We start from the raw sequence: 25373 nt of genomic DNA on the forward strand, positions 1-25373 counted from the left end.
AGAAAATGGGTTACTTTCTACAGGTTTCTACAGGTATGTTGCAAGATGTCTATGGAAATACAGGGAAGAAGCCAGAGGAAGTTCCCAACGAAGTGATTCTGTGTTAATGTTTCTATGTTAGGCACACTATTGAAGTCAAAAGAAGTGGCAGATGCTGGAATCTGGAGCACCAAACAGGTAGAGGAACTCTATGGGGTGAAAAGCATTGTCCTGAGGCAAGGTTTTGCCCTGAAATGTTGACATTTCCTCTCTCCCCACAGATGCTGCTGAAGCTGTTGAGTATCTCCAGTAGACTGTTTGCTACTAACAACTTGTCTCTGTTTGTTATCGATGGATGCAATCCCTGGCTGGGTGTATTTTGATGTGAATGGGTAGGATTCGATTTGCATAGTGAGATAAGTGTCTGGCACACTCGATCGGGGCTTAGCATATATACCGGTTGACAAAAAATAGGGCTTTCAGAACAAGAGAAAAGTTAAATGGTTGGGAAGGTTGGAGGGGCTTGAGAAGGAATAAATCAACACCTTGACTTCTGCCTTGGACAGACAAACAACCATTAAACTGTGCCAGTTATGGTCAAAAGGAGATGCAGATGCTGGAATCTAGGACCAATAAACAATTTGCTGGAGGTCGAGCAGTAGTTTAGAGTCATAGAAGACAATAGCGCAGAAACAGGCCCTTTGGCCTACCTAGTCTGTGTCAAACTACTAATCTGCCTAAACCATACCTGAACCATTGCCCTCCATACCCCTCCCATCGATGTTGAAATTTCAGCCACTTCTGCTGGCTGCTCGTTCCACATTTCCACCAATCTCTGAGTGAAGAAATTCTCCTTCGTGTTCCACTTAAAATTTCACCTTTCGCCCTTAACCGGTTTGTAGTCTTAGCCAACCTCAGTGAAAAAAGCCTGCTTACATTTATCCTATCTAGTTCCTCATAATTTTGTAGACAATTATGAGGATTGTTTGATATTATAACTTGTCTTTCTTAGTTATTGATGGATGCAAACCCTGCCTGAATGGATTTGGGGTGCATAAAAAAATGCCTGGCATACTCGACCGGGCCTAGCGTATACAGTATATTGGTTGACAGAACATTGGTGGAGCTGTCAGAACAAGAGAAAAGTTAAGTGATTGGGAAGGTTTGGAAGGGTTTGAGAAGGAATAAATTTACACCTCAGCATGTAAACATGCTTTCTGCCTTGGACAGATATAAACTACCTTTAAAGTGTGCCAGTTACACTGTTGAATCATTGAGTAAACACAGCACTACAGAGGGCATTCTGTGGAGAGCACAGATCCCACACCATGGAGACCATTCTGACTGGTTGCATCACTGTGTGGTATGGAGGCTCCAATGCACAGGTTCAGAAGAAGCTGCAGAGGATTGTAAACCCAACCAGCTCCATTGTGGACACTAGTCTCCCTACCATCGAGAACATCTTCCAAAGTTGATGTGTCAAGAAGTTGGCATCCATCATAAAAGACCCTCAGCACCCAGAACATGCCTCCTTCTCATTGCTGCCATCAGCGAGGAGGTACAGGAGTCTGAAGAGAGACACTCAACGTTTTAGGAACAGTTTCTTCCTCGCCTCCATCAGATACCTGAATGGACTGTGAAGTCTCACTATTTTTCTCTCTTTTTGCACTCCTTAGGTATTTGTTAATATTTCTTATTGTAACTTATGATTTTTAATGTATTACACTATACTGCTGCTGCAAAACAACAAATCTCATGACATGTCAGTGATAATAAACCTGATTCTGATTTACTGCAGCGGATTGTTTCTGATACAATTGTAAATCTTGTTTTATTCACCCTCAGCACCCAGCTACAGACTGGAGCCCGTGAGTACAGTTGGGATCCTGTCGGTTATCCTTAATATTGTATGTGGAGCTCTCAATTTAATCCGTGGAGTTCATCTCATCGAACACAACTTCCAGGTAAATGCAATGCAGCTACTGTACATAAAACCTGAAGCAGCTGGTTGCTTTCTGTTTTTCTTACTCCATCCCGTTTCCCTCACCGCCTAAAGGAGTTACTAAAGTTTACTATATGCTAAGCTCACCAGGTCACAAATAAAATGCTGGAGGAACTCAACAGGTCAGGCAGCATCTACAGTATGGAGAAGAATAAAGAGTTGATGTTTCAGGCCAAGACCTTTCATCAGAACTGGAAAAGAAGGGTGAAGAAGTCAGAATGAAGTGGGAGGAGGGGAAAGCTATAAGCTGGAAGGTGATAGGTGAAGCCAGGTGAGGCAGGGAGATAGCTGGCAGGGGGAAAAGGAGATGAAGTGAGAAGCTGCGAAGTGATAGGTGGAAAAGGTTCAGGGCTGAAGAAGAAGGAATCTGATAGGAGAGGAGAAAGGGAAGAAGGAGGGAGCACCAGAGGAGGTGATAGGCAGATGAGGAGAAGACAAGGGGTAAGGGGGAGCCAGGAAGGGGAATGGAGAAAGGGGGAGGGGGGGGAGAAATTACCGGAAGTTAGAGAAGTTGATGTTCGTGCTGTCAGGATAGAGGCTACTCAGACAGAATAATGAGTTATTGCTCCTCCAACCTGAGAGTGATTTCTGGCATCTGCAGAACCTCTTGAGTTCAGGTCATTTGTGATAACCTTTTCTCCCAGAAATTAAGTGATAGTCACATAACTTGGTGTTTATTTTAATATACAGTGCATACAAAAAGTATCCCCCCCGGGAAATTTTAATGTTTTATTGTTTTACAACATTGAATCGCAGTGGATTTAATTTGGCTTTTTTGACACAGATAACAGAAAAAAGCTCTTTTGTGTCAAAGTGAAAACATCTCTACAAAGTGATCTAAATTTATTACAAATACAAAACACAAAATAATTGATTGCAGAGGTATTCACCTTTAATATGACACACTGACACAGCCAACTGGTATGAAAAATCACATAATTAGTTAAATGGAGATCTGTTTTTGGAGACTCGTGTGCAGTCAAAATGTTTCAAGTGATTGCATTAAAAATACCCCTGTATCTGGAAGGTCCAACTGCTGGTGAGTTAGTATCCTGGCAAAAACTATACTATGAAGACAAAAAAAAATTCCAAGCAACTCCACGAAAAAGTTATTGAAAAGCACAAGTCAGGAGATGGATACAAGAAAATTTTGAAGTCACTGAATATCCCTTGGAGTACAGTTAAATACTCAAGAAATGGAAAGAATATGGCACAGCTGTAAATCAGTCTCGAGCAGGTCATCCTCAAAAATTGAATGACCTTGCAAGAAGGGGACTAGCGAGGAGGCCACCAAGAGACATATGACAACTCTGGAGGAGTTACAAGCTGCAGTGGCTGAGATGGGAGAGACTGCACATACAACAACTGTTGCCTAGGTGCTTTACAAGTTGCAGCTTTATGGGAGCGTGGCAAAGAAAACGCCACTGTTGAAAAAAATCGCATACGAAATCTTAGCTAGATTTTGCCAGAAGGCGTGTGAGAGACTCTGAAGTCAGCTGGAAGAAGGTTCTGTAGTCGGATGAAACCAAAACTGAGCTTTTTAACTATCAGACTAAATGCTATGTTTGACACAAACCAAACACCACACATCGTCAAAAACGCGCCATCCCTACCACGAAGCATGGTGGTAGCTGCATTATACTGTGGGGGTGCTTCATTGCAGCAGGCTCTAGAAGGCTTGTGAAGGTAGAGGGTAAAATAGATGCAGCAAAATACAGGGAAATCCTGGAGGAAAATCTGATGCAGTCTGCAAGAGAACTGCGACTTAGCTAAGATAGACTGACAAATGACACTTAAAGAATTGACGGTGGATATGCAATGGCAAGCATTTAAAGATTGCATGGATGAACTACAACAATTGTTCATCCCAGTTTGGCAAAAGAATAAATCAAGGAAGGTAGTGCACCTGTGGCTGACAAGAGAAATTAGGGATAGTATCAATTCCAAAGAAGAAGCATACAAATTAGCCAGAAAAAAGTGGCTCACCTGAGGACTGGGAGAAATTCAGAGTTCAGCAGAGGAGGACAAAAGGCTTAATTAGGAAGGGGAAAAAAGATTATGAGAGAAAACTGGCAGGGAACATAAAAACTGACTGTAAAAGCTTTTATAGATATGTAAAAAGGAAAAGACTGGTAAAGTCAAATGTAGGTCCCCTACAGACAGAAACAGGTGAATTGATTATGGAGAGCAAGGGCATGGCAGACCAATTGAATAATTACTTTGGTTCTGTCTTCACTGAGGAGGACATAAATAATCTTCCAGAAATAGTAGGGGACAGAGGGTCCAGTGAGATGGAGGAACTGAGCGAAATACATGTTAGTAGGGAAGTGGTGTTAGGTAAATTGAAGGGATTGAAGGCAGATAAATCCCCAGGGCCAGATGGTCTGCATCCCAGAGTGCTTAAGGAAGTAGCCCAAGAAATAGTGGATGCATTAGTGATAATTTTTCAAAACTCATTAGATTCTGGACTAGTTCCTGAGGATTGGAGGGTGGCTAATGTAACCCCACTTTTTAAAAAAGGAGGGAGAGAGAAACCGGGGAATTATAGACCGGTTAGCCTAACGTCGGTGGTGGGGAAACTGCTGGAGTCAGTTATCAAAGATGTGATAACAGCACATTTGGAAAGCGGTGAAATCATCGGACAAAGTCAGCATGGATTTGTGAAAGGAAAATCATGTCTGACGAACCTCATAGAATTTTTTGAGGATGTAACTAGTAGAGTGGATAGGGGAGAACCAGTGGATGTGGTATATTTGGATTTTCAAAAGGCTTTTGACAAGGTCCCACACAGGAGATTAGTGTGCAAACTTAAAGCACACGGTATTGGGGGTAAGGTATTGATGTGGATAGAGAATTGGTTAGCAGACAGGAAGCAAAGAGTGGGAATAAATGGGACCTTTTCAGAATGGCAGGCAGTGACTAGTGGGGTACCACAAGGCTCAGTGCTGGGACCCCAGTTGTTTACAATATATATTAATGACTTGGATGAGGGAATTAAATGCAGCATCTCCAAGTTTGCGGATGACACGAAGCTGGGCGGCAGTGTTAGCTGTGAGGAGGTTGCTAAGAGGGTGCAGAGTGACTTGGATAGGTTGGGTGAGTGGGCAAATTCATGGCAGATGCAATTTAATGTGGATAAATGTGAAGTTATCCACTTTGGTGGTAAAAATAGGAAAACAGATTATTATCTGAATGGTGGCCGATTAGGAAAAGGGGAGGTGCAATGAGACCTGGGTGTCATTATACACCAGTCATTGAAAGTGGGCATGCAGGTACAGCAGGCGATGAAAAAGGCGAATGGTATGCTGGCATTTATAGCAAGAGGATTCGAGTCCAGGAGCAGGGAGGTACTACTGCAGTTGTACAAGGCTTTGGTGAGACCACACCTGGAGTATTGTGTGCAGTTTTGGTCCCCTAACCTGAGGAAAGACATCCTTGCCATAGAGGGAGTACAAAGAAGGTTCACCAGATCGATTCCTGGGATGGCAGGACTTTCATATGAAGAAAGACTGGATGAACTAGGCTTGTACTCGTTGGAATTTAGAAGATTGAGGGGGGATCTGATTGAAACGTATAAAATCCTACAGGGATTGGACAGGCTAGATGCAGGAAGATTGTTCCCGATGTTGGGGAAGTCCAGAACAAGAGGTCACGGTTTGAGGATAAAGGCGAAGCCTTTTAGGACTGACATTAGGAAAAACTTCTTCACACAGAGAGTGGTGAATCTGTGGAATTCTCTGCCACAGGAAACAGTTGAGGCCAGTTCATTGGCTATATTTAAGGGGGAGTTAGATATGGCCCTTGTGGCTAAAGGGATCAGGGGGTATGGAGGGAAGGCTGGTGCAGGGTTCTGAGTTGGATGATCAGCCATGATCATAATAAATGGCGGTGCAGGCTCGAAGGGCCGAATGGCCTACTCCTGCACCTATTTTCTATGTTTCTATGACTTGGGAGAAGTATTATTTTCTAGCAGGACAATGATCCCAAGCATGAAGCCAAAGCTACTCAGGAATGGCTTAAAAACAACAAAGTTAATGTCCGGGAGTGGCCAAGTCAGAGTCCAGACCTCAATCCAATTAAGAATTTGTAGCTGAATTTGAAAAGGGCTGTTCACTCATGATCCTCATGTAATCTGACAGAGCTTGAGCAGTCTTGTAAAGAAGAACGGGGAAAAAATTGTGGTGTCCAGATGTGCAAAGCTGATAGAGACCTATCCACACAGACTCAAGGCTGTAATTGCTATCAAATGTGCATCTAATAAATACTGACATGAAGGATGAATATTTATGCAATCACTTGTTTTGTGTTTTATATTTGTAATTAATTGAGATCACTTTGTAGAGATCTGTTTTCACTTTGACATGAATGTTTTTCTGTTGAACAGTGTCAAAAAAGCCAAATTAAATCCATTGTGATTCAATGTTGTAAAACAATAAAACATTAAATTTTCCAAGTGGGGTGAATACTTTTTATGGGCACTGTAGGTATTGTTATTGCGGATTTCAGCTGTGGAGTCATACAACTCCATAGCACAGAAACAGACCCTTTGACCCATCTAGTCCATGAGGATCCATTATTCTGCCTAGTCTCATCGATCCACATGGCACGGACTAGAAGGGCCGAGATGGCCTGTTTCCGTACTGCAACTGTTATATGGTTATATGTTATATCTGGACCATTGCCCTCCATACCACTCGCCATTCACTTACTTAAATAAAGTTCTCTTAAATGTTGCAATTGAACCTGCACTACTAATTCCGTCGGCAGCTTGTTTCACCCTCTGAGTGAAGAGATTCCTCCTCATGTTCCCTGGTGGCTGTGGTAGCTTGGAATGGGTATTGAATAAGACAGGCATTAATTTTGATGATCTTTTTCATTGAATCGATCTAAGTGAAGAGTTAAAAATAAAACGATGAGTGAAAGGAGCAGTGCTTGGCAAGATAGGTATAAATTCAACATGTTTTGCTTCATGCAGATGGGCATTATGGGATCTGGTTTAGATTCCGAAGATTTTTACTTTCTCTTATCTACTTTGATCAATATTTATAATTTACAAGTCTCCGAGCCTTTAAATGTCATAATGTCAATTATTGCATCTCATTAGCTGAGATTTATTCATGTTTACTTCTGTCCATTGAGCTTTAATACTGGATCAGCAATGCACTGTCATGCAACCTTATCTAATGTCACTTTGGAAGCACAAGTTTGTAATATTAAGTGTTATATTAGGATCAATTTCCCAGCTCATTTTTATAGGGTTTAGTATTTTACCACGCTGCTGTAATCAATAAGTACATCCATCATTAAGGACCCTCCACCACCTAGGATATTCCCTCTCCTCATTACTACCATCAGTTAGGAGGTATAGCAGCCTGAAGACCTACACTCAACAGTTTTAGGAATAGCTTCTACTGCTCTGCCATCAGATTTCTGAACGGTCCATGAACACCACCTCACTGTTTTAGCCTATTTACTTATCTTTATATTGTAACTTGTATTACCTTTCAGGAGTTTATACTTTCTCTCTGTGACCACGTGGTTTTTCTCCGGGTGCTCCAGTTTCTTCCCACAGTCCAAAGGTGTACTGGTTGGTAGGTTAATTGGTCACTGTAAGTTGTCCTGTGATTAGGCTAGGGTTAAATCAGTGGGATTGCTAGGCGGCGTGGCTCAAGGCCGGAAAGGCCTATTCCACTCTGTATCTTAGTAAACAAACAAACAAACAAATAAATAACTTGTTATGCTTGCGCTGTAGTGCTGCCGCAAAACAACGAATTCCATGGCTGGTGCCAGTGACAAAAAATGCGATTGCGATTCTGATATTTGACCATAACTTCTGATTTGCCTTTCATTGAAAAGCTGAGCTAGAGTGGACTTGTGAAGGATGTTGCTTATAATAGGGGACTCTAGGACCAGAGGGCAGAGCCTCAGAATAGAAAGACGTCCTTTTCGAACAGAGGTGAGAAAGAATTTCTTCAGCTAGGGAGTGGTGAAACTGTGGAATTCATTGTCACAGAGTGCTGTGGAAGCCAAGTCATTGGGTATATTTAAAGCAGAATTTGATAGGTACCTGATTAGAGTGTCAAAGGCTACAGAGTGAAAGCAGGAGAAGATGGTTGAGAGGAATAATAAATCAGCTATGATGGAATGGTGAAGCAGGCTCAATGGGCCGAATGGCCTTATTCTGCTCTTGTATCTTATGGTCTAATGGATCTCTGCCTTTATAATTCAACACTCAGTTTGATTTTTTGGTTGTGCTCTACTTGCATTGAATGTTTTACCAATTAATATCAGACAGAAATGCTTTTCAATTTTATTGTTGGCTATTTTAAAAGCTTTAAGAGTTGCCTTCTTCATCTAATATATGGTTCGTAGGGACTGTGCATTACCCTTGTCCATGTTAAGTTTTGTTCATCGTCCTTCCACACAGATATCTGAGTTTATCAAAATAATAACTGATTATTTGGCTTATGGTGATTCTTGTCACAATGGTACATGGCAAACAATGGAAATGAGAAGGTCTAGGGCAAGGGCTATCCATTTGTTGAATACTGTATTTCTCGGTAGGTAATTCAGTGGAAACGATTTTTGTTTATTATCTCTCTGTTTTTCACTAGGACGGTAATGAAGAAAAGGGATCATTTGTTGCATTTTTTGTAGCTTTCATTACCTGTGTACTTCAGGTAAGTTTACTTTCCTTACATTCCTGTTAAGCTATTAAGTCATTGGAAGTTTGCATACAGGATGCAGGTAGGAAGACAAATGGTATGTTAATCTTCATTGTTAAGAGGAATTGAGTGCAAAAGCTTTCAACAATTACAGAGAAAAGAGCAAAGCTGTTGCATTGTGTACAGTTCTGGTCTCTCAATGAAACAATATAGAACAGTACAATACAGTATAGGCCCTTTGACCCATGACCAACCCTTTAATCTGCACTAAGGTCAATCTAACTCTTCCATTCCACATGACCCTCCATTTATCCTTTGTCCATGTGCCTATCTAAGAGTATCTTAACAGTTCTTAATGTACCTGCCTCTACCACCACCCTGGCAGTGTGGTTCATGCACCCAACACACTCTGTTTTTAAAAAAACCTACCTCTGATATGCTCCCCATAATTTCTTCCGAACACTTTTAAGTTATGCACCTTAAGCATCTACATGCAATAAAGGAATGAAGGGAAATGTTACCAGACTGGTTCCTCAGATGGCAGAGGAGATTGAGTATGTTTGGGCCACCCAGTTCTCTTTACACTCACCTTAGCCATCCATCAACCTGCTTGTATTTCCTCCTCCACCCACTCCATCCACCCATCATCTAATCACTGCTTCCACTGGTTCCTCCCCAGCATGCCCACCGGACCCCAGTAATTAGTTCTGCTCTCCCCATTTCCCTTATTTGATTCTGTGCTCTACTTTCCTTTCTTATCAGAGACCATCATCTTCAGCTCTTTATCACCACCACCCATCACCTCCCAGCTTCTGTCGCTATTTCTGCACTTCCCTCCACCTCTATCTGCATATCACTCCTTCTCACCGGGGTCCACCTGATGGGGAAGGCTGATAGGGAGATGGAGGAGGTGTGGGGAGTAGCTCTTGCTTCACCCCCTCACCTTTTTTATACTGGTTATATTCCCCATCTCTTACAGTCCAGGTGAAGTGCTGGCTGTGCATTTCCCTCCATGGATGCTATCCCACTTGCTGAGTTCCTCCAGCTTATTTTTCTTTGCTCAATTGTCTAGCATGTAGAAAAATGAGTGATGACTTCATTGAAGCATACAGTACAAAATTCTTAGCTCAAAAGAGTAGATACGGGATGGATATTCCCTTTGGAACTTGGGGTCATGGTCTCAGAATAAGGGATAGACTAGTCAGGACTGAAATAAGGAGAAATTTCTCCACTTAAAGGATGGTGAATCTTTGCAGTTATATGATTAGGAGTACTCTGACTGGCCAGTGATTGGATGCATATAATGGCAGTTGTTAGTGTTCAGGATAATGGTGGAACCAAGGCATGGGTATAATGAAGGGACATGGTTTTGAGATAAATGATTATTCGTGATCTTGTATAATGGGGAGGGATTAAACTAATTTGGCGGGTGATGGGAACCGGAGTGGTAGTGCTGAGGATGGGGCAGTTGGTATACAAGTCGATTCAGTGTGTAGTGAGGAAGGATAAAATTGCAGTCAGTAGAATGTGTTGAAGTGCAACACAAGGGCAAAATGGAAAAGGGTGATGAACACAGGACTGAAGATGTTATATTTGGATGGCGTTGAGAGGGATAATAAATCAGTCAAGATGGAATGGCAGAGCAGACTCGATGAGCCAAATGCACTGAACTCTGCTCCTATGGCTTATGATCTTATGGACGTTAAAAGCACGGCACAACAATCTGGAGTGGTAAAATAGCCAAATTCTCCTTCCACATGGTTGGATATAGGTGATTAGGGATATTGGTATAAACAATTGAAAGATTTGTGAAGACTTCTTGAAGAGAGATAATTGAAAATTAACTTCATAGATCCAGAAGAGTATGAAAGGGTTTAATATGACGAGAAAAAGGAAATGGCTCCATCTGTGGGCAAGAACAAACTGAACCATAAATGAAAAGTAAGATCATGAGGAGCATGGCAATATTTGGTGCCTCATGTTTGCTTCGTCATTCAGTAAGGTTATAGCTGATCCTTCACCTCTGCCCTACCCTGCTAACCCTTGAACCCATAATATAATTTTTAATCATTAGCAACTGAGCTTCCAAGCCCTCTTTGGAAGAAAATTCTGAAGATTCACTACGGTCTGGGTGAAGAAATTTCTTCTCATCTCTATTCTGAATGACCGAGGCTGTGACCTGTGGTTTAGTTCATCGAGTGAGGGGAAATGTCACCCTACTGAAATTCTAAGTATGAGATCGCTGCTTATTCTTCTAATCTCTAGAGAGTATAGACCCTGTCTGCATAACCACCAGCACCCATCCCCCCAGCCCTAGGAATCCACCTGGTAATCTTTCCTTGCACTAATTCCTTTGGTTAGGAGATCAGATCTGTACAGTGTTCTTGATCTGGTCTTACCAGAGGAGGTCATCATTATCCTCATACTCCTCTTGAAATAAAGGCATATATATCCTTCATCTTTCTAAATTCTTGCACATCCAGCAGGGAATTCAAGGAAAATCCTTTTATGGTGGGAATGTTGAATACAGGAGGTAGATCTAAGGAGATGTTCATGTGGGGAGGAAAGGAATAGAAGGGGTTGGGGAAAGAAAATTGGAGTAGGTTCACGTGCAGCCGACGTCAGTGTGGACAGCTTTTGTTCTGTCAATAATTTATGAACATTTCCATAGCTAGGACGCAGCTCTATTTCTAAAACTTAAATCTGGGCTTTTAAAATCGTTGCAGTTTATTCATTTCATCTGCAGTGTACCTGGCTTATTTGCCCTAATTATGATCTAATTGCATTTTATTTTGACTTCCCCTGCAATTGAAAAATATTACAACACAGAAGCAGCCCCTTTATTCTGTCCACAATTTTATTCATTTCGAAATACAGCACTGTAACAGGACATACTGGCTCAATGAGCCCCTGTGACCAATTAACCTACCAGCCTGCACATCTTTGGAATGTGGAGGAAACCCACATGGTCATGGGGAGCACATACAAACTCCTTACAGACAGCGGCAGGAATCAAACCCAGGTTGCAGGCACTTTAATAGCGTTAAACTAAACGTCGAGCTACTGTGCTGTACCTGTGCCACAGCAAGGTTCTGGACTGGGCTTCATTTTTCTGATTTGCACAGAATTGTACTGAAACAGATCATTTTGTCTATACAGGGCGTTATATATGACATAAGTTGCCTTCCACTCCTCTTCTTGTAACCCTCAGAGTGATCTCCATTCCCTTTTGTCTCATATATGTCAGATTTGAGAACTAAACCCTGCAGATGCTGGAAACTTGCAATAAAAACAGGAAATGCCAAAGGACACAGCAGGTCAACCAGCATCTGCACAGAGAGGAACAGTTAATCCTTCCTTTGATTAAAAATATGATTTATTCAGTACAAGTAATGCTGCTTTCCTGCCTGGCTGTTCATTCTTTGAGTGTCCGCTGCTCCATATAATACCACAGCAAAGCCCTGTTCAAATACATAATTGAACATTTTTCCTAGGGGGGCAATGTATTTTTCTTGGGTTACCAGGTATCTGGAATTATTCAAGTTGAAGTTTAATTGTCATGAAACCATACACATGCATACAGCTAAACAAAACAGGGTTCCTCCGGGGCCAAGGTGCAAAGCACAGGACATGCGGTCACACATAGCAACATCATCATCGTTATGTGCTGTGTCGTACGATGTCATCATTATGTTCCATGTCATATGACATCATCATTATGTGCTGTTGATAAGATGTGAGCAATCAGGGTCTTTTCATGACCATGATTGCTCTTGGCAAATTTTCTACAGAAGTTGTTTGCCTTTGCCTTCTTCTGGGCAGTGTCTTTACAGGGCAGGTGACCCCAGCCATTATCAGTACTCTTAAGAGATTGTTTGCCTGGCGTCACTGGTTGCATAACCAGGACTTGTGATATGCACCAGCTGCTCATATGACCATCCACCACCTGCTCACATGGCTTCCCGTGACCCCGATCCGGGGGGGGGGGGGGCTGGCGGGTGGGAGGGGGGTAAGCAGCTGCTGCACCTTGCCCAAGGGTAACCTCCTTGGGTAGAGATGTATCTCCACTTAGCCACCCCTCACACACAGCACTTAGCACATATAGTCATGATAGCATATACAGTCACAAAGTAGCATTAGCACAGTTCCCTGTGCGGCAAGGCCGATGCATGGGGATGCTGTCGTGGGCCACATTCCTGTAAGAAACAGCAAGCTGCAGTTCCTCATCTCCCATAGCCGCAGATGAAGGCAATCCAGCTTATCTGGTCTTGAGAAGTTATTTGTGCCAAGAAACTACCATACAGCTCTTGCTGCATTAGTTGAGTGGTGTTTAGTCGACGTTTAGTAAACTCATCCTCTTCCATAAATCTACTTTTCCAAATATCACGAAATGTTTTACACAGAAGTGGAGGCCTCATCCTTATTATCCACGAGTTATTAATTTAAAGGGAGGAAGGAGGGGCGGCACAGTGGCATAGCGTTCAGCAGAATGCTTTACAGCATTAGCTGTAAGATCAGGGTTCAATTCCTGTCACTGTCTGAGGAGTTTTGTATGCACATTCCAAAGATGTACGGGTTAGGATTAGTAAGTTGTGGGCATGCTAAATTGATACCCAGAGCGTGGTGACAATTGCAGGCTGCCGCCAACATAATCCTTGCTGATTGGATTTGATGCAAATGACGCATTTCACTGTATGTTTTGATGTGCATGTGAAAAATAAATCTAATCTCTCTAATCTCAGTCAGAGCCGATTTGAATTACTGTGCTGTTTTATTTATTTTTTGGTTAGTTGATAGACAGATAGATACAGCACGAAGCAGGCCCTTCTGGCCCTTTGAGCCATGCCGTCCCAACAACCCCCAACGCGATTAAACTAACCTCATTGTGGGACGGTTCAGGGAGATAGCATTGTGCTGGGGGCAGCCCGCAAGTGTTGCCATGCTTCTGGCACCAACGTGGCATGCCCACAATTTACTAACCCTGATCAGTATGTTTTTGGAATGAGGGAGGAAACCGGAGTACCCAGAGGAAATTCAGATGGTCTTGGGGAGGACATAAAAACTCCTCGCAGACAGTGGTGGTAATTGAACCCTGATCGCAATCACTGGCTCTGTAAAGTGTCATGCTAAACCCTACACTACTGTGGCAGCCTTTGAATGGTACAATTGAATGAATGGCACAACTGTATGGACTGCCTTGTTTCCAGAATTAAACTGAGTGTGAAATAAGTGTTAAATAGATTTCATTTTGTGTTTGAAAAAAAACCCCACTAATGCTGGCAACCTGAAATAGAAACACAAAAATCTGGAAGCATTCAGTAAGTCAGGCAGCATCTGTGGAGTGAGAAGCTCTCTCACTTTCCACAGATCCCGCCAGACCCACTAAATTCTTCAGTATCTTTTTGTTTTTAACGCACACATTTCTGGAAGAGCTCAGCAAATATGGAGTGAATAAAGTGTCTTATAGAGAGGAATACAGAGAAATAAAGGGACTTCGTCCTTTCTTTCCATTGCCAGTCAAGGGTCTTGGCCTGAAACATAGAAAATAGGTGCAGGAGTAGGCCATTCGGCCCTTCGAGCCTGCACCACCATTTATTATGATCATGGCTGATCATCCAACTCAGAACCCTGCACCAGCCTTCCCTCCATACCCTCTGATCCCCCTAGCCACAAGGGCCATATCTAACTCCCTCTTAAATATAGCCAATGAACTGGCCTCAACTGTTTCCTGTGGTAGAGAATTCCACAGATTCACCACTCTCTGTGTGAAGAAGTTTTTCCTAATCTCAGTCCTAAAAGGCTTCGCCTTTATCCATTCGCCTTTAAACATTGCCTGTTTATTCCTCCTACAGCATTTTGTGTGTGTTACGTTGGATTTCCAGCATTTGCAGAATCTCTTGTATTTATTTTTTGTTTTTATTTTAGATTATGTTTATAGAAGTCATCGTTTGAAGTTTTTGCTTCATGTAGCTTGCATGAACAGAACGTGGATCTGTATGTAAGCCAAGCTTGCATTTTAATGGTTGAATCTATTCCTTTTTCAGTGTTACCTGTACCTGTTCTATGTGTCGGCCAGGATGATCAAGGCACTTGGAGCACTGGCTCTTATTTGTATATGCAACTTTTATTTATTTGGGCTGAGGAACTTGTGGCAAATCCTCTTCCACTTAGGAGTGGCTTGTCTATCCACACATCAGATCTTGTCCAGGAAGCTCACCAAGAGACTTGCTGACTGTGGAGTCTGACCTATTGATTGTCTCCGCTGGTGGAAAAGTTCCGTGATTGAGCTCTCTCAAATGTGCCTTCAGTATGTTTGATAATGTCGACGCCATTGTCATTGCCACAGTTACTGCCCAGACAAAATGAAGCCAAAGGAACCAAAAACGTTGGTCCTCTTCTCAAAATGGCAAGTCCAACGAAAGACAAATGGAAGTTTGTTTGTTGCAAGAAGATTTTCACAAGTCCAAAATTTGGTATGCAGTGATAAATCCAGGGGAATAACTGGATCGATACCTCATGGTTTGCAGTGGGAGAGCTGTGACCCAGTGTAGTCTTTGTGTTTAACTGGCGGGAGATGTTTAGACCAGGGAAACATTATATGTTCTATTCTTATTTTGAAGTTGTACATTCTGCCCTTTGTAAATTGTGTTGCTTCATTTAGCAAGCTGTAGTTGTGTACCTGAGTTCGTGTTGCACTGCTGCCACTTGTGGGCAGGTGGAGTTGCAAAATGACAAGGGTACTTTTCCCTGCAGAGGCACAATTTCTGAACGAAAATCTCTTCAGGAACTCCACAGTTTGATCACTGGGATAGTGACACTAATGAGTGAGAGACAAGCAAGAGAAGGTAACAAGAGAAAATCTGCAGATGCTGGAAATTCAAGCAACGCACACAAAATGCTGGACGAACTCAGCAGGCCAGGCAGCATCTATGAATAGGAGTCCAAATGAAAGGTCTTGGCGTAAAATGTCAACTGTTTATTCCCTTCCATAGATGCTGCCTGACCTGCTGAGCTCTTCAGGCATTTTGTGTGTTGTTTACATTTTGGATAGGAAGCTATGATATCCAGTGTTAATGTTGGCTGGTTATAGGAAGGGATGGCCATCATATCCTTCGTGATCTTTAAGGCTTTTGATTAGAAAAAGTTTGGGCACTTTCAACCCACTCCACAGGATGACATCTGTTCATACCTTGGATGTGTCTGACTCACTCAATTTCAGAAGTGCAAAAGGACTCTGATAAGGATGATTGAAATTTTAGGGTGGAGAAAGAGAGGAATCTTCTGTAGTTAAAGGTGGGTTGAGTCTGGAAGGAGGGAATTTGTTGCTGTAATTAGATTGTCCTATAGTACCTCTGCTCAAAGGTGGAAGCTCTGAATCAAGTTTAATATCACTAACATATGTTGTGAAATTTATTGTTTTACAGCAGCAGTGCAATACATAAAAATTACTATTTTACAATCAGAAATACTGGAAAAAGTAGCTGAAAAAGTGAGGCAGTGTTCATAGGTTCATGGTCTGTTCAGAAATATGAGAGTGGAGGGAAGGAAGCTGTTCCTAAAATGTTAACTGATGTTTAGCCTGAGGTCTTTAGCTTATACATCACTTCTGTTAATGATGAACATATTGTTACAAGGGTTAAAAGGAAACAAGACTAGTTGGTTACCATGTCTTAATATATATGTTTCAAATAATAATACTTGATTTTAAAACAAAATAAGATTGATTAACCAGAAGGATAAAAAAAAGTCTTTAGAATTCAGCACCATTAATCATGTTGCAGTAATTTTATTCTCTGGGGCAGAGGCCAAGGGATTCACTTTCAGTTAAATTTGGAAGTATTGATATATTAAGAACGATTTGAAGCTGAATTGTTTGCTCAGAAGCCAGCCAATCTCCACAAAGGTATCAAAATTACTCAATCAAATCCTCCTTTGAAACACGAGAGATTCCGCAGATGCTGAAAATCCTGAGTAACACACACAGAATGGTGGAGGAACTCAGCAGGTCAGGCAGCATCTATGGAGAGGAATAAAGAGCCGATGTTTCAGGCCAAGACCCTTCCATTCTGCCAGGATCATGGAGTTCCAGTGTGACTCCAGTGTAACTGGTTGCATCCGGAAGGCACTGAGTCCTAAAAAGATGCTGTCCACTGCTTCGTCCAGTTGGTTGCAGGTCATATGACACATGATATGGCATACAGTAAACTTGAAATTGTGGCCCAGGTGGTTTCATTCACCAGGTAGCCTGGTGATCTGAAGGGAGCCAGAGGTCCTTGGGAGGTAAAAGAAATGATGAATTGGTATTGGTTTATTATTGTCACATGTACTGAGCTACAGTGAAACCTTCCTCTGGTGCCCCTTCTCTTTTCCTTTCCCCATTGTCCACTTTCCTCCCTTATCATATTCCTTCTTCTGCCCTTTTAACTCTTCAAGTTTAATTGTCATTCAACCATACACATGTATACAGCTAAACAAAACATCATTCCTCTGGGGCCAGCATGCACAACACAGTACATACAGTCACACACAATGCATATAGTTATGATAGCACATACAGTCACAAAATAATATGAGCACAAGTCCAACTATTACCTCCCAGCCTCTCAATTCGTCACCCACCTGTCTTCCCCCTCAGTTGATCTCAGCTATCATCTACCAGCTTGTACTTATTCACCCTCTCCCCTCCATTTCTCATTCTTGCTTCTTCCCACCTTCTTTTCAGTCTTGATGAGGAGTCTCAGCCTGAAACGTCATCTGCTTATTCCTCTCTATAGATGCTGCCTGACCTGCTGAGTTCCTCCAACATTCTATGTGTGCTACAGCTTTTGTTTGCATGCTGTCCAGGTAGATTCCACCATATGTCAAGGTGGTAAAAAGACAAACAATGCAGAATATAACATTGCTGTTCCAGAGAAAATAAAGTGCATTGGACAGATAAAGTACAGGGGCCATGATGAGGTAGATTGGGAAATCAGAGTTCAGGAATGATAGCAGCGGAATAGAAAATATTTGTATTCATCCTGACATAATTGGCCGGGCCACGGTTTTCTGCCCCTTTCTGGCTGCTCTTGAGAAGCTGGACGACTGCTGTTTGTGTGCTGTAGATGTAGGCATTTTCCAGGATGAGTCTTCCAGGCAATGGAGAAATACGTCCAGATCAGTCTTCTTGCTTCCTCCACCCTGAATGCAAAGAGCATTTGAGTTCTTTCTTTTACAAATTATGCATGCACTATTAGTGTTTTTAAATGAGTTCTTTTATTCATTGTATTTAATCTATTTCAAATGTAAAGTCTCAGCTAACAAATTAGTGTAAATGCACTATTGTCTCTGATGTGTGTGCTGATTTTAGATGGCAGTAGGTACATGCATTTTGATGCAAAACTGGTTTTTGTGATTGGTTCATGTATCTATTGAATTGATTATGAGCTAAGAATTTGAAAGGTTTACTTGATATTTGTCGTAAACTGGGGAGGCATCCTGTGGTATGTATTTGTTATGTACTGTGCACCTCACGCTGCAGGGCTGACTACTTCAGTGTGCGACTAGTGGAGGTTGGTTCCAACTTTCCCATCTTAGGAACCTCTCAACTAGGTGGGGAGTTACCCTACTGATCTGTCTGTTCTGAATTGCTTTTATATTTCCTATCAATCTGACACACACTTCCAGCACCCTCCTGCCCACTCCTCCTCTCCAAAAATGATTTGACTCCTTAAAATGAGCCTATCACCACCTTTCCATAAGACCACAAAGCATAGGAGCAAAATTAGGACATTAGATACATCAAGTTTGCTCCACTATTTGATCATGGCTGATTTCCAAAGTACTTGTGCCTTGAATCCCTCTCTCCTATGTGATAAAGTTGTTCCTGAGGTGGCTGTGACCACTGGTGATCACAGAGACTGTATGGTGCTTCGTGTTATGTTTGATTCTTTGGTTGAGTGACACCCATTTCTTCTCTGGGCAAACCATACTGCCCCTGATGTTGCTAATTGGTCTGCCATCCAGCTATGAAACAGGCCTCAGAAGGGATCAGGTGTTCCCAGACTAGTACCAATGGGCATCCTCTCTCTTCACAATCTGCTCTTTTCTCCAAGGTGACATAAAGAAGATCTGACTGGGCCTCATGGAACTTGACCACCCATTCACAAAATGAAACCATTCAATTGACATTTAGATTCATAGAGTCATACAGCAGAGAAACAGGCCTTTCTTCCCACTTCATTGTACTTCAGATTTAGAGCAGGATTCCCATCTGATTTAGTTCTATGTTTGGCCTGTATCCCTCGTGGCCAAGTGGTTAAGGCATTGGACTAGCTACCTGAAGGTCGTGAGTCGACCTTCGTGAAGGTCCAGCCGAGGGAATGTGTTGTGTCCTTGAGCAAGGCACTTAATCACACATTGCTCTGCGACGACACTGGTGCCAAGCTGTATGGGTCCTAATGCCCTTCCCTTGGACAACATTGGTGTCGTGGAGAGGGGAGACTTGCAGCATGGGCAACTGCTGGTCTTCCATACAACCTTGCCCAGGCCTGTGCCCTGGAGAGTGAAGACTTTCCAGGTGCAGATCCATGGTCTCGCAAGACTAACGGATGCCCTTAATTTAATTAATCCCTCTAAAGCAGGGATTCCGAAACTTTTTTATGTCATGGTCCCCTACCATTAACCAAGAGGTCTGTGGACCCCAGGATGGAAAATCCTGCTCTAAACCTTTCCTCTCCACGTACCTGTCCAAGTTACTTTTAAATGTTGTTAATGTACCTGTCTTAATTAATTCCTCTGGCACTCCCTGGGTGAAAACATTGCCCCTCAAGTTCTTATTAAATTGCTCCCCTGTCACCTAAAACCTGTGCCCTCTAGTTCTTGATTCCTCAACCCTGGGAATCAGACTGTAGGCATTCCCCCTATCTATGCCACACATAATTTTATACACCTTTATAAGATTATCCTTTATTCTCCCATGAAAAAGTCTCAACTTGCTCGACCTCTCTCCATAACTGCATAATTTCTTGTCACTTTACTGGTTTGGTAAGGGAGGGGTCTCCTGATGCTGGTTTGTCAACCAGACTAGGACATTGAGACATCTGGATTAAGCAGATTGTCTTATGAGGAAGTGCTGAACAGGTGGATTTGTAGTTGCTATTTATTAGAATAGAGCTGATCTGAATTAAAGATAAATGATTGAGGTGGCATTTAGAGAGGATGTATGAATTGTGGCAGGTCCAAAAAGGTATACAAAGTCATGAAGGGTATAGATAGGGTAATTACAAGCAGGCTTTTTCCACTGAGGTTGGGCGAGACAAAAACTAGAGATCATAAGTTAAGAATGAAGAGAGCAAAATTTAAGGGGAACTGGAGGGAGAACTTCTTCACTCAAAGGCTCATGCCAGTGTGAAACGAGCTGCCAGTGGAAGTGGGGGACGCGTGTTCGATTGCAATATTTAAGAGAAGTTTGGATAAGTGCATGGTTTTTAGGGGTATAGAGGGCTATGGACCAGGCGTGCATCGATGGGACTTGGCAGAATTACAGTTTGGCATGGACTAGATAAGCTGAAGGGCCTGTTTCTTTGCTTTTGTGCCCTACAATTTATGGAGCATGACTTGGATTCTAAATTTGGAGAGCTCGCTCCCTGGAAAGGCTTTCACACTAGATCTGCAGAATGGCTCACCTTACCGCTTCATAGAAACATAGAAAATAGGTGCAGGAGTAGGCCATTCGGCCCTTCGAGCCTGCACCGCCATTTATTATGATCATGGCTGATCATCCAACTCAGAACCCCGCCCCAGCCTTCCCTCCATACCCCCTGACCCCCGTAGCCACAAGGGCCATATCTAACTCCCTCTTAAATATAGTCAATGAACTGGCCTCAACTGTTTCCTGTGGCAGAGAATTCCACAGATTCACCACTCTCTGTGTGAAGAAGTTTTTCCTAATCTCGGTCCTAAAAGGCTTTGCCTTTATCCTCAAACTGTGACCCCTCGTTCTGGACTTCCCCAACATCGGGAACAATCTTCCTGCATCTAGCCTGTCCAATACCTTTAGGATTTTATACGTTTCAATCAGATTCCCCCTCAATCTTCTAAATTCCAATGAGTACAAGCCCAGTTCATCCAGTCTTTCTTCATATGAAAGTCCTGCCATCCCAGGAATCAATCTGGTGAACCTTCTTTGTACTCCCTCTATGGCAAGGATGTCTTTCCTCAGATTAGGGGACCAAAACTGCACACAATACTCCAGGTGTGGTCTCACCAAGGCCTTGTACAACTGCAGTAGTACCTCCCTGCTCCTGTACTCGAATCCTCTCGCTATAAATGCCAGCATACCATTCGCCTTTTTCACTGCCTGCTGTACCTGCATGCCCACTTTCAATGACTGGTGTATAATGACACCCAGGTCTCGTTGCACCTCCCCTTTTCCTAATTGGCCACCATTCAGATAATAATCTGTTTTCCTATTTTTGCCACCAAAGTGGATAACTTCACATTTATCCACATTAAATTGCATCTGCCATGAATTTGCCCACTCACCCAACCTATCCAAGTGTAGTGTCTGGAACATAAGACAAACTGCTGGGGGAACTCAGCAGTTCAGGCAGCATCTATGCAGGCAGAGAATCAACTTTTTGGGTGAAATAATACAATAGGAAATAGTGAATCTATGATTCATTGCCACAGATGACTGTGGAGGACAAGTTATTGGGTATATTTAATATGGAGGTTGATAGGTTCTTGATTATTCAAGGCATCAAAGGTTACAGGGAGAAGGCAGGAGAGTGGGGCACAAAAAATAAATCAGCCATGATCGAATTGCGGAGCAGATTGACGACGTGCTATATGTCAGTAATTTTAAACTTGATTTCTGACTCTTAACTCTGAATGGCGTATTCTGCTCCTATATGCTATGGTCTTATGGAAACTTATCTTCCCATCAAGACATACTGTGTTGTACCATTATTTAACCGTATAGGAGAATATATTTAAAAATATGAGAAGCATCGATAGTGTAGAACATAGAACATAGAAAACCTACAGCACAATACAGGCCATTCAGCCCACAATGCTGTGCTGAACATGTACTTACTTTAGAAATTACCTAGGGTTACCCATAGCCCTCTATTTTTCTAAGCTCTATGTACCAAATGTAGTTCAATTTTTTTAGTAAAAGTGAGAGGAAGGAGTTTTAAAGGGGATTAGAGAGTTAAGTTTCTTTACATAGGGAGTGGTTGATATCTGGAAAGCATTGCCAAAAGAGGAGGTGGTGGAATTAGATATCATTGGTACATTTATGAGGCATTTTAGATGGCACATAATAGGCAAGACATAGAAGCATATGGCTGTAAAGAGGGCAAATTTAGGATTAGAATTGATGGTCAAAAAGATTGGCATGGAAGTGGTGGGCCGGTGGGCCGAACGGCCTCCCTCTGTCCTCTGTGACTCTGACTCTATCCAGAAAATGTGATTTCAGACGAGAATTCTGCAAGTTTTCTAATGTCACTTTCACTGTTATAGTGGCATTATTATTCTTTGAATATACTTCCATTAAACTGGGAATATACTTTGGCCACCAGTGAATGAGCTGTGGCTGTTGTGCCCTACGGATGTGGGAGGGAACCAGAGCACCTACAGAAAAACCGTATATGGTCACAGCGGGAATCTTTAGACCGCACGGACAGTGCCCCAGGTCACGATCGAACCCAGGTCCCTGGAGCACCCCACGTCGCAGGAGGAGGTGTAAGGTAAATTGTCTTTGCATAGTGACTAGAAACCAAGAGGCCTGGACAGATAACAGAGACCCTGGTTCAAATCCCACCGTAGCAGCTGAGGAATTTAAATTAATTTAATAACCTGTAATTTATTTATAAAATGTGTTGAATAATATAGTTTAATAATGTCCTTTGTGAAAGCATATTTGCCATCCTTATCCAGGCTGGTCTATATATGACTCCACATCCAGTTCTAGATGCTCTCTGAAATCGCTTAGCAACTCATTCAGATCGAGAGCAGTTGGGGATGGACATTCAGATATTGTCAACAATTACAACTGTTTAATCACATGAAAAAATCTGTAGTAAAAAAAAATACAGCAGGTCAAGCAGCGCCTATAGAGGGAAGTGGAATTCAAGATCAAGTGTATTATCATAGGAAAACTTATTTGCCATCTTTAGCCAGGGCATACCCAGGATGTAAAAACCATGAAAATTAGATTTCTGCAACAGCAGCACAACACAGGCACAATGACAACTTTTAAAAGCGTGGATAGGAAAGTTTAGAAGGTTACGGGCCAAATGCTGGCAAATGGTACTAGCTTGAATGGGACATCTTGATTGGTATGCACCAGATGTGCCAAAGGGCCTGTTTCCGTGCTGTATAACTCTATGACAAATTAACATAATTGTTTGACTTGCCCAGATCCTGGAGGATGAATTTAAAAAAGTTAACTGTCTCTAAACATTCATTTTATTATCAAAGTATGTATACAGAATGCAACTCTGAGATTTGTCTTCTCTAGATAGCCATCAAATACAGAAAAACCATGGAAGTTGTTCAAAGAAATGGCATCAATCCCCCCCCCCAACAGAAATGGGAACAAAAACTCTATATTAATGCACTGAGGTAGTCATCTCACAGTGAAACCATTGTCCTAAAGGAAAATGAGGGAAAGTGGTATGAGTTTGCTTTACAATTGAATAACAAGGTGAAGTGGGGTCTGAAATATCTGAAAGCCTCCAACATTGGCGAAAAGTCCTTGTAAGATTCTATTTTACATTTGGTATTTTTAAATGTTAATGTATTTATATGCCATTTAGAGGTACATCACAGAACAAGGCCATCATGTCTTGCCAGATTGGTCCGATGAAAGCCTACATATTTAGAAACATAAACATTTTAATACTTTTTGCACTGTTATATAATAACCAAGTCCAATGTTTTATATACTCCATTTCTCATGTCTCATCTTTTTGCATGTCAAACTAAATTTCTCAATACATTATTAATGAAATAAAAAATCTATTGTGAAAATGTATTTTCTTTAAAACCTGCACCATCAGCCACCATCTTGTTTGAAGTCTGAAGAGAGAATCACAGTTGTATGGAAAGTGTAGACAAAGAGACAGTGATAAGTGAGGTGGTTCATGGACCAGCTACCTACAAGCATGTTGGTACTTTCTGATCATAGCCTTCCCAGCATCCAGGGCATCTTCAAAAGGCGATGCCTTGTAAAGGGCAGCATCCATCATTAAGAACCCCAATCACCCCTCTTCTCGTCAAGGAGGTACAGGAGCCTGAAGACACATTCAACGTTTCAGGAACAGCTATGAGATTTCTGAATGGACAATGAACCCATGAACACCACTTCACATTTTTTCTCTCTCTTGCTGCACTATTTATTTAATTTTCCCAGACATCGTGCTCACCCCATCTTCCTGCTGCCATAATAGTAATAGAGTTCCTCTTGTCCTTACCTACCACCCCACGAGCCTCCACATTCAACACATCATTCTCTTCAACTTCCACCATCTCCAAAGGGATCCTACCACCAAACACGTCTTTACTCCCTCCCACCTTCCCCATCTCCACTTCCCACAGGATCGCTCCCTCTGTGATTCCCTTGTCCATTTGTCCCTCAACACTAATCTCCCTTATTCCTGCACCTACCCATTCACCTCCTCCCTCCATTCAGGGCCCCAAGCAGTCTTTTCAGGTGGGGCAACTCTTTGCCTGTGAGTCTGCTGGGGTTATCTATTGTATCTGATACTCCCAATGTGGCCTCCTCTACATTGGTGAAACCTGTCATAAATTTGGGCGACAACTTTGAGCACTCCCACTCCATCTTCCCAGTGGCCAAATATTTTAATACCAATTCCCATTCCTGTTCTGACATGTCGGTCCATGGCCTCCTTTTGTGTCATGATGAGCCCACCCTCAGAGTGAAGGAGATTCTAACATTCACAAGTACATGAAATCAAGTAAGATTTATTTAAAAGAAAATACTGAGTTTTTTAAAAGATAAAAAGGTACATAGTTTAAAATATTATAAATATGTATAAATTAATTGAAGTGTCCTGATATTTTTGTTTTAGAGTACAAGAGTCATAGATAGACAGCCAGTATCTCTCCCCAGGATTGAAAGTCAACACCAGAGGGTTTAAATTGAATTGAGCAAAGGAGATGTGTGTGGTATGCTTTTTACACAGGGAGTGGTAGTGTCTGGAGCATGCTGCCAGGGGTGGTAGTGGAGGCAGTCTGGAGCATGCTGCCAGGGATGGTAGTGGAGGCAGTCTGGAGCATGCTGCCAGGGATGGTAGTGGTAGTGTCTGGAGCATGCTGCCAGGGATGGTAGTGGTAGTGTCTGGAGCATGCTGCCAGGGATGGTAGTGGAGGCAGTCTGGAGCATGCTGCCAGGGATGGTAGTGGAGGCAGTCTGGAGCATGCTGCCAGGGATGGTAGTGGAGGCAGTCTGGAGCATGCTGCCAGGGATGGTAGTGGAAGCAGCCTGGAGCATGCTGCCAGGGATGGTAGTGGAGGCAGTCTGGAGCATGCTGCCAGGGATGGTAGTGGAAGCAGCCTGGAGCATGCTGCCAGGGATGGTAGTGGAGGCAGTCTGGAGCATGCTGCCAGGGATGGTAGTGGAGGCAGTCTGGAGCATGCTGCCAGGGATGGTGGTGGTAGTGTCTGGAGCATGCTGCCAGGGATGGTGGTGGTAGTGTCTGGAGCATGCTGCCAGGGAT

The 25373-nt window shown here is 42.5% G+C and overlaps 1 protein-coding gene across 7 annotated transcripts in view; it reads left to right on the top strand.

The window, feature by feature from the left end:
• sec22c (SEC22 homolog C, vesicle trafficking protein) overlaps window positions 1-25373 on the top strand; it is a 106780-nt gene that overhangs the window by 31331 nt on the left and 50076 nt on the right. For 5 of the 7 annotated variants that reach the window (XM_072254184.1, XM_072254185.1, XM_072254187.1 and 2 more), the window contains exons 5-6: window positions 1825-1943; window positions 8596-8661. In XM_072254184.1, the coding sequence (XP_072110285.1) occupies window positions 1825-1943; window positions 8596-8661 (185 nt within the window). Of the gene's footprint in view, window positions 1-1824; window positions 1944-8595; window positions 8662-14690; window positions 23622-25373 lie in introns of those variants that run through there. The other 2 variants (XM_072254189.1, XM_072254183.1) reach the window with 1 other exon arrangement.

Source organism: Mobula birostris, chromosome 3 (assembly GCF_030028105.1).
Source record: "Mobula birostris isolate sMobBir1 chromosome 3, sMobBir1.hap1, whole genome shotgun sequence".
Taxonomy (NCBI): Eukaryota; Metazoa; Chordata; class Chondrichthyes; order Myliobatiformes; family Myliobatidae; genus Mobula; species Mobula birostris.